This window comes from Ceratotherium simum, chromosome X (assembly GCF_057802395.1).
Source record: "Ceratotherium simum simum isolate JZ-2026a chromosome X, ASM5780239v1, whole genome shotgun sequence".
NCBI classification, from domain to species: Eukaryota; Metazoa; Chordata; class Mammalia; order Perissodactyla; family Rhinocerotidae; genus Ceratotherium; species Ceratotherium simum.
This window is the reverse complement of record NC_141940.1, coordinates 82,928,635-82,943,839: the sequence shown is the minus strand read 5'-3', so window position 1 is coordinate 82,943,839 and position 15,205 is coordinate 82,928,635. Positions and strand designations below refer to the sequence as shown.

At 39.4% G+C, this 15,205-nt stretch overlaps 1 protein-coding gene across 1 annotated transcript; it reads right to left on the bottom strand.

The window, feature by feature from the left end:
* Positions 1-1,179: 1,179 nt before the first annotated feature.
* On the bottom strand, positions 1,180-10,458 carry LOC101404075 (spindlin-3). Its single transcript, XM_087427401.1, has one exon. The coding sequence runs from the start codon at positions 9,863-9,865 to the stop codon at positions 9,026-9,028; it is 840 nt and encodes a 279-aa protein (XP_087283527.1). The 5' UTR covers positions 9,866-10,458; the 3' UTR covers positions 1,180-9,025.
* Positions 10,459-15,205: the final 4,747 nt, after the last annotated feature.

Genomic DNA, 15,205 nt, shown 5'->3' with positions numbered 1-15,205 from the left:
TGGGAATAGAAGGAAAGTACCTCAACATAATAAAGGCCATATATGACAAACCCACAGCTAACATCATACTCAACGGGGAAAGACTGAAAGCCATTCCTCTGAGAACAGGAACGAGGCAGGGCTGCCCACTCTCACCACTCCTGTTCAACATAGTACTGGAGGTTTTGGCCAGAGCAATTAGGCAAGAAAAAGGAATAAAAGGAATCCAAATAGGTAACGAAGAAGTGAATCTCTCACTATTTGCAGAAGACATGATTGTATACATAGAAAACCCTAAAGAATCTGTTGGAAAACTATTAGAAACCATTAACAACTACAGCAAAGTTGCAGGGTACAAAATCAATCTACAAAAATCAGTTGCATTTCTATATGCTAATAATGAACTAACAGAAAGAGAGCTCAAAAAGATAATACCATTTACAATTGCATCAAAAAGAATAAAATACCTAGGAATAAATCTTACCAAGGAGGTGAAGGACCTATACAATGAGAACTACAAGACATTATTGAGGGAAATCCACGATGACATAAAGAAATGGAAAGATATCCCATGCACGTGGATTGGAAGAATAAACATAGTTAAAATGTCTATATTACCTAAAGCAATCTACAGATTCAATGCAATCCCAATCAGAATCCCAATGACATTCTTCACAGAAATAGAAAAAGAATACTAAAATTTATATGGGGCAACAAAAGACCCCGAATAGCTAAAGAAATCCTAAGAAAAAAGAACAAAGCAGGAGGCATCACAATCCCTGACTTCAAAACATACTACAAAGCAATAGTAATCAAAACAGCATGGTACTGGTACAAAAACAGACACACAGATCAATGGAACAGAATTGAAAGCCCAGAAATAAAACCACACATATGCGGACAGCTAATTTTCGACAAAGGTGCTAAGAACATGCAATGGAGAAAGGAAAGTCTCTTCAATAAATGGTGTTGGGAAAACTGGACAGCCACATGCAAAAGAATGAAAGTGGACCATGTACTATCGCCATTCACAAAAATTAACTCAAAATGGATCAAAGACCTGAAGGTGAGACCTGAAACTATAAAGCTCATAGAAGAGAATATAGGCAACACACTATTTGACATTGGTTTTAAAGGAATCTTTTCGGATGACATGCCTACCCAGACTAGGGAAACTAAAGAAAAAATAAACAAGTGGGACTTTATCAGATTAAAGAGCTTTTATAAGACAAATGAAACCAGAATCAAGATGAACAAACAACCAACCAGCTGGGAGAGAATATTTGCAAAACATACATCTGACAAGGGGTTGATCTCCATAATATATAAAGAACTCACACAATTGAACAACAAAAAAACAAACAACCCAATCAAAAAATGGGCAGAGGAAACGAACAGACACTTCTCCAAGGAAGATATACAGATGGCCAATAGGCACATGAAAAGATGCTCAACATCACTAATCATCAGGGAAATGCAAATCAAAACAACACTAAGATACCACCTCATGCCTGTTAGAATGGCTATAATCAACAAGACAAAAAACAACAAATGTTGGAGAGGATGTGGCGAAACAGGAACCCTCATACACAGCTGTTGGGAATGCAAATTGGTGCAGCCTCTATGGAAAACGGTATGGAGATTCCTCAAGAATTAAAAATAGAGATGCCCTATGATCCAGCCATCCCACTACTGGGAATCTATCCAACGCACCTGAAATCAACAATCCAAAGAGGCTTATGCACCCCTATGTTCATTGCAGCATTATTCACCATAGCCAAGAAGTGGAAGCAACCTAAGTGTCCCTCGACTGACGACTGGATTAAGAAAATGTGGTATATATATATACAATGGAATACTACTCAGCCATAAAAAAGACAAAATCGTCCCATTTGCAACAACATGGATGGGCCTGCAGCGTATCATGTTAGGTGAAATAAGCCAGAAAGAGACAGACAACCACTGTATGATCTCACTCATATGTGGAATATAAACCAACACATGGACAGAGAAAACTGGACTGTGGTTACCAGGGCAGTGGGGGTGGGGTTGGGCACAAGGGGTGAAGGGAGTCATATATGTGGTGATGGACAAACAAAAATGTACAACCCAAAATTTCACAATGTTAGAAACCATTAAAACATCAATAAAAAAAATAGGTATACACATTCATTACATTACCTATGGGCTTCAGCTTTAACTCTGTGCTGTGTCCCTGTTTCATGAGTTTGGGGTAGGGGAATAAATCTGCCCCATTTCTATTTAATCAGTGACTTCTTAGCCCCTTCATTCCATCTCCAGGATCAGAGTAACAATTGAAAAAATGCACAAACATGTTGTCTGTAATGTCCTTTGATCTCTAACAAAACACCCCAGAAAACAACAGTGACATAGTGAGTCAGCAGTACAGAACAGTAGAGAAGAATCATGAGCTACAGGTGTCAGTATTAAACACATGACTGAATTAATAACCATGGATAAATAATTTCAGCTGTCCCAGCCTTTTAACTTGTTTTTCTTTCTAGATCACTCCTCCTCCTCCTTCAAAGCCAGCATGGGCTGGCTTCTCATCATTCAGTTACCTGCTCTAATATTCACTCGGTTAGGCATTTTTTTGAAAAGCCCTAGGTGAAGTAGCTCCCTTATTTCAGTTACTCTCTATCCCATTGCTTTGCTTTGTTTTTTTCATACAACTTGTCATTCTCCAAAATTATATAGGTTATTTATCTACATCTTTGTTGGTTTTTTTCCCCTCTATGAGAATCCAAGCTCCCTAAACGTATGGACCTTATCTATCTCCTTCATCACGATTGGCCCAAGTCCATCAAAGAGTAGTTGAATAAATGAATGACTGAATCTACAAAATAGGATACACCCTGCCCTCCTAACCACCCAGGAATGTTATGAAAATTAATGAGCTCTCTGGGGAAGTTTTTAGTAGGAAAGGAAGAAGCTATGTACATCCAAAGAATTATTTAAAGTCACATTTCAGTAATAAGAATTTCTGTACTGTATTCCCTAGTTACATGTCACTGAAGCATTCTTAAATATAAAGGTTTACCAAACAGACCTGGGCTCTACCCTCTTGGGAACTAAACGGAATTCATCTTTATTAAGTACCTGCACTGCACTATGTTACATGCAAGGATATAGTTTCTCGTTTAGTTTTCAACAGAACTGAGTAAAATAAGGATTATTACCCACAATAATAGGCTTAGGAAGATTAGGTCACTTGCCCAAAATCACAGAGCTAGTGGAGACTGGAATTAATGCCCATTCTACTGACCTCATTGTCTCTCCTGTTCTATGCTCTTTTGGGGAGCATGCGGCCCTCAGACCTATCTATGCTGCTTAGTATCCTAAGAAGGCCGACATCAAGCATACTATCTCCATAGTTGAAACTTGTCTATCTGAAAATAGTGAGGGCAAAAAATAGAGCTTTGCTAGCTTAGTTACTGGTTTCCTAACATCCTAGTTGCAAGAGGTCTGGGTAATTTGGAACCTTTTAGGATTGGAAAAGCCACATTCTTTACCCCAAACTAAGCTTTATGAGGGCAAGGGCAAGGGGTTGGGAGACTTATCAGGAAATAAGATTAAGGGCAAGAAAAGCCTAATTTCCTAGACCAGTGTTTCCCAATTAGTATTGATGATGATGATAAGAATCACCTGGGATGTCTGGGGTTCCAGGTCACCCCACTATCCTGCCAAGAAATTTTGATACATTAATTCTAAGGTGGGGCTCTGGAATTTATATTTTAGCAAGCACTCCAGGTAAATTTATTATCAGGTAAGTTAAGGAAATAATAACTCTGGCTTCACTCAATTGCCAGCTACAAGTCAATGATTCTCAATGTGGGGTCCCAGGACCAGCCGCATCAGTCTCCTGTGAGAACTTGTTAGAAATATAAATCCTTGGACTCCACCTTAGACCTACTGAATCAGAATCTCTGTTGGTGGGCCCCAGTAATCTGTAGTTTAACAAGTTCTCCAGGTGATTCTAATATGTGCTAAAGTTGGAGAACTACTATATTATAGAAACTCCAATCCTGGCCAACCACAACAAAAACTGACTGTTTAACCCCAGACAACTCCCAGGCACAAGAAATGGTGTAAGATGAAGTAGACCGGTAAAGCTGTTCATTCCCCTATAGTGAATCCACTCAAGATATGTCTCCAAGAGAGAACTTCTCAGAGAACAAAAAGGCTGGCTGACCAGAGAACTCCATCTACTGCCAGGGCAGAGAGTCTTGGTCTAACAGGTTATGATATATGCTTTGAACCAGAAACTACTGTGTATTGTTTCCCATTTCCTCCCTTTTACAAATGGTAGTTTTTATTATATTTCTTTGGTTATTTCTCCACAATTGCATATTGGTTATGTGGGGGTGAAGGGTAGTTTGTAATTTAACTACAGTTGCTGAGATTGCTAGGATGACAGATCTGAAGATGGCTTCATATCAACTAGAGATCCTAAAACTTAATGCTAAATGCCGTAGCTGGATAAGACTTTAGGTTTTTTCTCCTCTGAGGACAGAAATTCACTACATGTAGGTGTGAGCATTTTTGAAAGTGGATATGTGGGAAGAAAGGTGTCCATGGATGCTCACTACCCAAAGGAAGAAGCTATACTAAACATGTGTGATTGGTTCAGGGCATTCACTCCTCATGTCACTGATTTTACTAGGAATCCACTTGGTTTTAGGAAGATACATCCTAGGGTTCAGGGATGGAACACATGCCCTGGCTAAGCCAATCAGTGCATTTTATCCTGAGACTTCAGTGACTGGTCCAGGTATGTGACCTAAGCCAATTCAGAATGCATCACAGGACATAGGTTACTTTTCTCTAGACTAGAACTGCTGTAGCCTGGAACTGCCAGTCAAATTTTTCTACCATGAGGAAAGGCAGCCTGAGGATGAAACTGACATACAAAAGAGGGAAAATTCTAAAGAATCACAGACACTGAGCCTGAGCCCCAACCAAACTGTGCCTGAAGCCCATCTAACCTCTGGATTATTTTAGTTACATGAATTAATGATGCTTGGTAACTGTTTAAACCTGTTTAAAATGGTTTTCCTGTCACAAGCAGGAGAAGCATTCTGTTAGATAAGGCAAATAAAAACTATCAGCATTTGGGCCAGCCCCGGTGGCCTAGTGGTTAAGTTTGGCCTGCTCTGCTTTGGAGGCCTGGGTTCACTTCCTGGGCGTGGACCTACACCACTTGTCTGTCAGTGGCCATGCTATGGTGGCGGCTCACATACAAAAAGAGGAAGATTGGCAACAGATGTTAGCTCAGGGCGACTCTTCCTTAGCAAAAACAAAAACTATTGGCATAAATTTGCATATGGGAGTAGATGTGAGTGTAAGCTGGAATAAATACATAATTGTTCCTTTTTGGATTGCTGATTCTATTACCTTAACTTTTCTCACAGCTTCAATTTGTAGTTGATTCTCGCTTTAACTTCTCTCAATAAAAATAAACTGGCCTCTCTAAAGGAGTTCCTCCCACAAAATCAATCACATTCACATACATTTCACATTCTACTAGTCAGAAAAATTTGACTGTCAGAAATGATGGGTTTGCAGGGACATGTAAGTTTTCACTAAACTAGGTTGGGGTTTGAAGGTTTGAATTAATAACATCTCTTTTCCTTCTAGATTCTGAACCAACTAAAAAATACACACAGGAATCAAAGAGGGATTAAAATATCAGCGTTAACATATTGTTAAGTGAAAAAGCAAAATTCAGAATAGCATGTATAGTATGCCACCATTTGTACTAAACTGATACACACACCTACATAATATGCTTGTAAATACATGGATTATCTCTGGAAGGATACATACACAGTAACTGGTAACAGTGGTTTCCTTTGGAAAGTGGGCCTGGGAGACTGAGGTCAGAAGTAGGAAGGAAGAATGGATACTTACTTCTTACTGTATACCCTTTTGTATTGTTTGATTTTTACCAGAGGCATGTATTTTTTTCAAAAACAATACATATATATATTAAAATTTACAAAAGAATAAAAACAGATACCAGCTTTATTGCTGATAGATCTGGACTGGAGAACACCGTTTGGACTTGAGCCTGAAATGAACTTCTACCCCAAGTCTAAAGACAATGAGATCCCTCACCCCAGAGGGAGAGAGGGGTCTACAGAGTGGACATTTACCCAGCCATGTAGTGAAGGACTGCAGTCTTTCCCATACCTTGCCATGGGGAATTAGCTCAAAAGCCAACAGGGGCCTAGGCTTCATATCTATAATAACCCTTTCCCCAATTTCATCAAGTTATTCCTCCTCCCATATGGAAGACTGAATGAGTAGCAAGTAGAGATGGGTAGAAATTTTCTTCCAAATATTTTTGAGAGGTTCAAATCCTTTTGGTTTCTTGAGTTAGGAACATGGAGAAAGGCAGAAGATAGATCCCATCATACTCTTGGACATTTTTATTCTCTTAAGCCACAGTGGTCAACACCCAAGACTATGGTTAACAAACTGGGCTTGGCTGCCCCCTTGAGGAAGACCAGCAGTATCTTAAGCATGTCCTGCTCACATCTGTGTAAGACTGGTGAGCAGTTCTGCTTTTGCCCCTAGAAAGCTCTGAAATAAGTCAGAAAAGAACAGTAATTAACTCCAAGGTTACATTACACCTCAGGCTGAAAATTCACTATTTTATCCCCAATTTACAATTATGTCCAGCCACATTATCTGACATTAGCTTACAAAGATTATATAATGAGTCTCAAAGGCAGCATTAAAATACTGCAAATAATACAATGTCAACAACAATATAAAAATGCCTTAATTTGAAGTATATGAAATCCATACCAACTCTTAAACTCCAAGGGAGAAATAAATGCCCCAAATTAAATTTCTATTTTAAAGTCCAAAAGTCTGCCTTTCCCAATTTCTTGCTTTTCTCATTTCAGCCATACACATCTCACAAAGATGTCTGGACAGATACGGGGTTCCTTTGGCAGCTCCGGCCTGGGCTGTCTTCCTCTTGATTGATATCCTCTTGATTGATATCTTCAGGAGCTGAATTAATGTAACCCTACAACTGCATTTCATACATTTTTAAGAGTCCACAGGGTCAATAAGACATATGATTATCACAGTATCAGCCTCACATCCAAAAACTTAGAAAGCATACTAATATCCAGTCACTAGAACAGATATTCCAAGCAAATTTATGTCCCCAGGACTTAGTACATTGGGTAATACAGATGCACATTGCTGTTGTCAGTCAAATATCTGAGCAGAGACTTAGTGGCATCAAAGGGAAGAGAAGTAGACAGAGAAAACATGGGAGAAAAGAGAATATCTTCTTCGTTTCATCCTCAGCAGGATGCTCGTCTGTCTGGGCTGGTAGTCCGGACTTCACGACCTGTGAACTTAAACTAATCTGGAAGATATTTCCCAAGTGGTTGAAACTAATTTGGAAGATATTTCCCAAGTGGTTGATTGTAACTGCCATGAGTCACAGCTCCAAATTTGCAGAAGTCCCAGGCCTCTCTGTTACTGCTAATCAATTTCTAACAGAAACTCAATGAGAAAGCATTGGCTTTGGCCAGGTGTTTCTCTCCAAAACCTTGCTTACTTTTCAACCTTTCCTAAGCTTTGGTTAACCTTCACTAAAGCCTTCAATAATGGGAGGTACAAGGCCCATTCCATTTCTTATTTTTCTGCTGCAGTAGGGCTCACCCTTATCTGCACGTGAGTTTCTTAGGGCCAGCCAACAAACAAGATAAAGTTGAAACAAAACACTAACAAATATCTATTAGATTTCTATCTACCAATGCCAGCACTTAAAACATCATTAAGGCTATTGATCATCCAGCACTGATTCTTATTTTTTTTTAATGTATATATTTATTTATTCTTTTCCCTCCAAAGCCCCAGTAGATAGTTGTATATCATAGCTGCACATCTTTCTAGTTTCCAGCACTGATTCTAATCCACATGTTCTACAGTCCTGCTAGGACACCATAATAGATGAGCCCACCAGTTTCTACAAGGGAGCAAAGCCTATTTTCAGCCTTTCCTAGTTCTAGCAAGTGCCTTGCCCACCTCATATGCTGGAACTTGGAAGTCCCCTAAGAATCAAATATAAAACCTAATATAAAATTTCTCAAAGAGTTCTCTTGGTATAGGAAAGAAATTTGTATCTGTCTGGTTCCAAATGTTTGCTCTTTCATTTTGAGCTCCTGGACAGACCTGCCAACCCTTGCTAAACCCAGCCTTTACCTTGTGACTGAGGACTCTAGCTAGAGACTGGCTTAATGCTCCACTGGGCTGGCAAAGCCCACTTGTGCTCAAGTCTGTCTGCACAGCCTGTGTCTGTAAAAGACCACTCCATGTCTGCAGGTACCAGGCAGAGCTATTGCAGACAACAGAGACGCTAATGTCATTGATGACCAATCTTGATTTCTCCACTTGGAGGTTGGTTCCCGAATGCTTGCCCTCTTATCAATTTTGTAAGGTTTCTTAGCCTATGCTTATGTATTAAAATGCAAAGTAATCACCCTCTTGATTTTGAACCAAGTTGAGCAACAGACGCAAGAATCAGAAAGGGAGCAAAATGGTAGCCTTACTTTTAGTACAGTTGGAACTGAATATGCAACTTGGACAGGAGACCAAATGGGCTTCCCACTCCTCCCCAAATTAGACTTTTGAAGCCACATGGGGGGAGAGGTGAGGTTGCAAAGACACTTACCTAGCTAGTCACATTGACTATCTCAGGAAGCTTCAGACTTCAATAAGTGCAGAGAGTCCAAGTGCCCAAAAGAATGAGGCAAGAAGTGTTCAGCTACCTTTAACACCACCCAAGATAAAAATATGAGCCAATGGATGTCAGACTTTACCCTTCTCACTAATTAGATAAATCCAACATTCTCCTGTGGGGAAGAACCAGTAAAAAGGTTGGAGAGAAGGGCAAAAGGTTTCTTCCAAAAATGTCTGAGAGGGTGGAAGTTCCAAATTTTTGCCAGGCAAAAGCATGCAAAAAGGGAGAAGATGGTTCTTAAAAATTGGAAAGCAATCAAGACTTTCTATGTGCACAGATTTTACAAATAGTCTCACATATTTGGCAAAGTTCAAGATGATCTGTAAGATCATAGATATAGACATAGATATGGAAATCATCATCAAATTTGATGAAGTACACAGACGGTTTTGCTTCTACCTGATGAATAACCACCATGCCAGTTCTCTTGGAGCCATCATCTTTGGCATATTCTACCTGTTTGCCTACAAGGCTGTCTATGACTTCTCCTGGCTCCCTCTCTGCGGGAGGAGAATCATTGAAATCTGGAAGAATGCATAGGTCACCGTCTTTATAATCATCTAAGAGCTGGTACATATATAATACAGGATCTTTCTCATAGGTAATGTAAAACCATGTGTTCATGATAGGTGCCTGAGCTAAGACCATCCCCTTCCATTCATTTTTGGAACATTCCTCTGTCTCAAAAATATGTTCCACTGCTTTGCCAATCATAATCTCTGTTAAGTGTGTATCACTAATTCTAGATGATGCTACTCTGTTAGGAAGGACTTCAAGTGAGGACACTCTTTCATCTCTGTGAAGTTCCAATCCATAAACACAGTCAAATCCATCATATTTGATAAGATACAGAGAGGCATTTACAGGTACCTGATCCAAAACGGTTCCCTTCCACTGTTTTAGAGGTTCATCTCCATCTTTCCATCCATGCTGAATTCTGCAGCCCACGACGTTCCTCAGAGGCTGGGAGGTGGGTCTGCTCCTATGCTTCTTGTGTGCAACCTTTCTCTTCATCACGGTAACAGACACGCTTGCATGTCCTGCGCCTGTTTTGGACCGCTGCCCTGTATCCGCCTTTCCAAACGGGGTCTTCATGCCTGTGAGAAGCACAGTAGCAAGGCGGGCCAAGAAAGGAAACTAAGAAAAAAGTTCAATGCATGACACGGTGAGCTTTTTCTCCTAATTAGTGCGCTCCGTGCACCCGCGCCTGTTTTTCCCGAAAGCTACACAGGAAAGCTTGAAATCAAGGCATCCTGGCTGCGTGCCTGCAGTAACCTTCTTCCCCAGCTCGTTCCGCCTCGCTAGAGCGAAGGAGCTGCGGTTAGGGTCAAAGAAATAGAGGGCAGTCCTCTATTCCTCCCGCCTAGCATCCAACATTGTCCAGGCCAAGGGGCACAGACTCCTCAAGGCCGAGAATCGCGGGCCTCACATGCCCAAATCGGACACTTCGCCGCTGCCTCCACTGTGAGCCTGTGGCCAAGGAGGATCAGCAGGCGACGAGCTGGGTGCTTGCAAGACCTCGTAAGGGACGGATCCGTAGGCGAGCAGCGTGTCTAGGAGGGCGGCGGGGCAGGCGAAGAGGATGGCGGCGGTGTCTCCAGTACTCGGCTCACGTGCCCTCCGCCTCCCCGTGGGCGGCGGCCCCTCTGCCACATCGGGCTCCCACCAGCCGCTACCGCCGCCGCAGTCTCCTCCCTCTTTCCGTAGCGCAGCTTCCTGCCAGGTGAGAGGCCTCCCCTTCCTGCCAAACAGAGTGCGGCCCACCCTTTCCCCAACTGGCACGCCCACCACTGCCTTGGGCCTGGAAGGCGCTCCTTAGCTCCCGACCCCGCCCCGCCTCTTTCCAAAATCAGAAGCAGCCCGGCCCACAACCCTTCTCCCTAACCATCTAGCATCCCCTCCCCAGTTCAGGGCCCCCGGGCTCCCTACCCCGACCTACACCTCAGTGCCACTGCCCCATCTGCTTTTCATCTTCCAAGAATTTGCCCTTTCCTTTCCCCCGTGCCCCTCTGGAGTTATTCTTTATATAGAGAACCCTGCCTTTCCTGTCATTTAAGGGGATTTGAGGTAGGATGAGAGAAATGCGCTAGCGCTCAGTCTGCCATCTTGACTCAATCTCTAGGTAATTTTTACTGACTGTCAGTCCCGGATTTTACTTCTTGAGGACATACTTTTGTTCGTTTTCCTGTTTTCTTTGTCACCAATTGCAAATGAATTGTATGGACAATGTGGGCACGGTGTAAAATTCAGAAAATTGACACGAAGAAGAAAATAATCAACTGTAAGCCCACCTCCCATTTCCCAGGGCTCATAGCAAAATATCAACACTTTCCATTGCCTTTTTAATAACCTCTTACAAAGCTGGGAAAGTTTTGCATATGCATTTTCATGGTGTGCCCTTTTCCATATAGAGTAAGCGTTTGCTTAGGTTATTAGATATTTCTGAAACAGGTTTTGTAGTAGCTTCATTAAAATCAGCAGAAGAATATTTTCATAATTTAACCATTCCCTCTGACCTTCAGATGTTTAGTTTTTTTAGAAAAATGCTTATAAATGATACTTGCACACAAGTAGTAATCTGTTCTCTTGAACAGAATAATCTAGACATAAACCTATAATCAAAACAATTCCCATAATTATAATAGGCATTTAGTATTTCAACACTGTGAGATCATAAATCTATAATGACTTATTTTAGAATTGTTTCAACCATTTTTTCCATTACAACCATCCTAGTGAGTGTGAAGTAGTATCTCATTGTGGTTGTAATTTACATTTCTCTAATGACTAATGATGATGAACATCTTTTCATATGTTTGCTTGACATTTGTATATCTTCTTTGGAGAAATGTCTATTCAAGTTCTTTGTTCTTTTTCAAATTGGATTGTTTGTCTTTTTTGTTGTTGTGTTTATAAGTGTTTATAAATTCTGGATATGAGATCCTTATCAAGTATATGATTTGAAAATATTTTCTCCTTTTCTGAGGATTATCTTTTCACTTTCTTGATAGTGTTTTTGATGCACAAAAGTTTTACATTTTGATGAAATCCAATTATATATTTTTTGTTTGTTGCTTGTATTTTCTGTGTGTGTGTGAGGAGGACCAGCCCTGAGCTAACATCCGATGCCAATCCTCCCCTTTTTTCTTGAGGAAGACTGGTCCTGGGCTAACATCCATGCCCATCTTCCTCTGCTTTATATGGGACGCCGCCACAGCATGGCTTAGCAAGCGGTGAGTCGGTGACCCCCTGAGATCCGAACTTGCGAACCCTGGGCCGCCGCAGCAGAGCAGGTGCACTTAACCGCTTGCGTCACCGGACCGGCCCCCTATTGCTTGTATTTTTGATGTCATTGCTAAGAAAACATTGCCAAATCCAAGGTCATGAAGATGTATCCCTATGTATTCTTATAAATATTTAGTTTTAAGCTCTCATATTTATGTCTTTGATCTATTTTGAGTTAATTATTATGTTTGGTGTGATGAAGGGGACCAAATTCATTATGTTGCCCATGGGTATCCAGTTGTCCCAGAACCATTTGTTGAAGAGACAATTCTTAGCCCTTTTAATTGTCTTGGCACCCTTGTTGAAAATCAATCGACCATAGATATATGGGTTTATTTCTGGACTCTCAATTCTATTCCACTCATCTGCATATGTCTATCCTTATGCCAATATCACACTTTTTTGATTACTCTAGCTGTGTAGTACGTTTTGAAATCGGGAAGTGAGAGTTCTCCAAAAATGTTACTTTTTAAGTTGTTTTGGCAGATCTTGGTTCCCTTTCAATTCCGTACGAATTTTAGGATTGACTTTTCCTTTTCTGAAAAAAAAAAAAGGGGGGCCCATTGTCATTTTGATAAGAGTTTTGTGCTGAATCTGTAGATTGATTTAGGAAGAATAGCCATTTCAACAATATGAAGTCTTCTAATCCATGAATATAGGGTGTTTCATGAACATGCAGTATCTTTCAATTTATGTAGGTCTTCTTTAAATCCTTTCAGCAATGTTTTGTAGTTTTGGTTAAGTGTATTTCTAAGTTATTTTATTCTTTTTGATGCTATCGTAAATGGAATTGTTTTCTCAATTTCCTTTTTGGATTGTTCACTGGCAGTGTATAGAAATACGACTGATTTTTGTGCACCGATATTGTATCCTGAAACTTGGCTGAATTCTTTTCTAGTTCTAATAGTTTTCCATGGTTCCTTTAGGATTATCTATATATAAGATTGTGTCATCTGCAAATAGAGATAGTTTTGCATGTTCCTTTCTAATCTGGATGCCTTTTATTTATTTTTCTTGCCTAGTTTCCCTGGCTAGAACCTATGGTACAATGTTGAATAGAAATGGTGAGAGGAAATATTGTTCTCCTCTTAATCTTAGGGGAAGATTAAATATTTCACTATTGAATATGAGGTTAGCTCTGCATTTTTCATATGTGTCTTTTATCTTGTTGAGGAAATTCCCTTCTATTCCTAGTTTGTTGACTGCTTTTTATCATGAAAGAAGTTGGATTTTGTCAAATGCCTTTTCTTTGTCAATTGAGATGATCATGTGATTTTTAACAACTTTATTGAGATATCTTTGACATTGTATATATTTAAGGTGTACAACTTGGTGTTTACATATGTATGTTTAAATATAAATATAAATATATATATATATATATATATACTCTTTGTCTTTGTCTTTGATATATATGCACACACACACATTGTGAAAAGATCACCATGATCAAGCTAAATAACAGTCACATCTACATAGTTACCCATGTATGTGTGTGTGAGTGTGAGGGGGGTGCATGTGGTTTTTTTCTTCATGCTGTTAGATGTATTACATTCATTGATTTTTTTCTAGATTTTTTAAATTGGGGTAAAATATACATAACATAAAATTTACCATTTTCACAATTTTTCAGTGTACAAGTCAGTGGTATACATTGCATTCACATTGTTGTACCACCACCACCACAATCCATTTTCAGAACTTTTTCATTATCCCAAACAGAAAATATGTACCCATGAAAAAATAATTTCCTATTGCTCTCTCCCTCAGCCCCTGATAAACTCTTTTGTCCTTTCTGTCTCTATGAATTCGCCTATTCTTGATTATGATTCCACTTCATATGAGTGGAATCATAAAATATTTGTTCTTTTCTGTCTTTTAACTTAGCATAATGTTTTCAAGGTTCATCCATGTTATAGCATGTATCAGGATTTGATTCCTTTTTAAGTCTGTATAATATTCTATTGCACGTATATACCACATTTTGTTTGTCAATTCATCTGTTGGTGGACATTAAGATTGTTTTCACATTTTGGCTGATGTGAATAATTACGCTATGAAAGTTGGTGTACAAGTATCTGTTCGAATTCCTGCTTTCAATTTTTTTGGTATATACTAAGTAGTGGAATTGCTGGATCATATGGTAATTTGTGTTTAACCTTTTGAGTGACTGCCAAATGTTTTTCCACAGTGGCTGCACCATTTTACATTCCCATTGACAATGCACAAAGTTCCAATTTCTCCACATCCTCGTCCACAGTTGTTATTTTTTTGTAATAGCCATTCTATTGGGTATGAAATGGTATCTCATTGTGCTTTTCATTTGCATTTTCCTAATGATTAGTGATGCTGAAAATCTTTTCATATTCTTATTGGCCATTTGTATATATTCTTTGGAGAAATATCTGTTCATTTGCCCATTTTTTATTGGATTGTTTGTTTTTTATTTTTGAGTTGTAGGAATTCCTTATATATTCTGGATATTAATCCCTTATTGGATATGTGATTTGCAAATATATTCTCCCATTTTTTGGGTTGCCTTTTCACTCTGTTTATAGTGTCCTTTGATGCACAAAAGTTTTTAATTTTGATATAGTCCAGCTTAACTATTTTTTCTTTTGTTGTCTGTGCTTTTTGTTTCATATCCCAGAAATAATTGCCAAATCTAATATCATGAAGGTTTTCCTCTACATTTTCTTCTAAGAGTTTTATAGTTTTAGCTCTTATATTTATAACTTTGATTCACTTTGAGTCCATTTTTGTGTATGGTGTAAGATGAGTCCAGCTTTATTCTTTTGCATGTGGATATCTAATTTTCCCAAAAATGATTGTTGAAAAGACTTTCTTTCCCTCATTTAATGGTTATGGCACCCTTGTCAAAAATCATTTGACACATGTATGCAAGGATGTATTTCTGGACTTTCTATTCCGTTCTATTGATCTATAGATCTGTCTTCATGCCAGTACCACACTGTTTTGATTACTGTAGCTTTGTAGTAAGTTTGAGTCTTCCAACTTTGTTCTTCTTTTTCAAGATTCTTTTGCCTATCAGGGTCGCTGAGGTTCCATATGAATTTCAGGATGTGTTTTTGTATTACTGCAAAAACATCATTGGGATTCTGATAGAGATTGCATTGAATCTGTAGATAG